This window comes from Phalaenopsis equestris, unplaced genomic scaffold (genome assembly GCF_001263595.1).
Source record: "Phalaenopsis equestris unplaced genomic scaffold, ASM126359v1 Scaffold192288, whole genome shotgun sequence".
Classification (NCBI taxonomy): domain Eukaryota; kingdom Viridiplantae; phylum Streptophyta; class Magnoliopsida; order Asparagales; family Orchidaceae; genus Phalaenopsis; species Phalaenopsis equestris.
In genome coordinates, this window is record NW_018212237.1 from 1 (window position 1) to 951 (window position 951).

A 951-nucleotide genomic window follows, 5' to 3' on the forward strand; every position below is an offset into this window, starting at 1 on the left:
TAAAATTTAGGCGTTAGATATGTAAATACAGAATTGACTAAATGTGAATTTCAAACTTTAAGTGTTAGAAATGTAAATGCATAAGAATTATTTGGTATGTACGTAAATTTACCATTAAAATTTGTCTGAACTGAAGGAGTGAAACTTACAAGTCCAATGACAAACCGCACCGCAACCTCACCGGACCTCACAGTTTCATACTGCATCCAGGACCTCCTTATAGCCTGCCGCCGAGCAAAATTGTTGCCTGAGGAGAACACCCCAACAAGCATGAACACCCTGCGCTTTGCAATCTTAGGAGCCTTCAGCTTCTCCACATCGCCAGCCAACGCCAGATCTTCAGAGAAAGGTAAACCATTTGCAAAACATGATAACACCTCTAAAGCTCCCTCCACCTTTACTCCGCTCACAGACCACGGTTCAAGTCTCTGTAATCATCGTTACAAGTCATTGTTATGGAACAATTCATAAAATCAAGATTGATTTCGTCATCTTACCTCCTTATACATGAACGATGTCTCATGGCGCCCATTCACCGTCATGTGGAAGCCATCAATTCCTGCCCACAAATTGCTGGTGAATGCGTGGCCTACAGTGAAGGGGAAGTTGATGCTCAAACGAGAACTCTTCTTTCCATCAACATCACTACCATTGTGCCGATCCTCAGTGATGCTCTCCCCAGAATGCACGTTGCAGCGAACTAGCTCATCAACTGTAACCATTTTCAGTAGAATTCTCCTCATCAATTCACAAAAAAGTTATCCAAGGACTCATTAAAGAGCTCCTACTAAGATTACATGCTTTACCTTTCAGATTACCATCAGGCTCCGGGCACCACTGCCACTCGATCCACCCAAGCTCCGGCGTCCATGAGCTCTGAGCAATGTTCGATGAATCTCCGGAGGCGAGGCTGACGTTGAACCGAAGCACGACATGCGGCGGAGTCCCGCT

At 44.9% G+C, this 951-nt stretch overlaps 1 protein-coding gene across 1 annotated transcript; it reads right to left on the minus strand.

The window, feature by feature from the left end:
* Positions 1-149: 149 nt before the first annotated feature.
* LOC110034691 (hydroxyproline O-galactosyltransferase GALT3-like) lies at positions 150-945 on the minus strand (the record flags this gene model as incomplete). The annotated part of the gene is made up of 3 exons (XM_020738936.1): positions 150-428; positions 498-712; positions 807-945. Coding segments are annotated over 3 exons (633 nt in total), but the record flags the coding sequence as incomplete, so codon positions are not given.
* Positions 946-951: the final 6 nt, after the last annotated feature.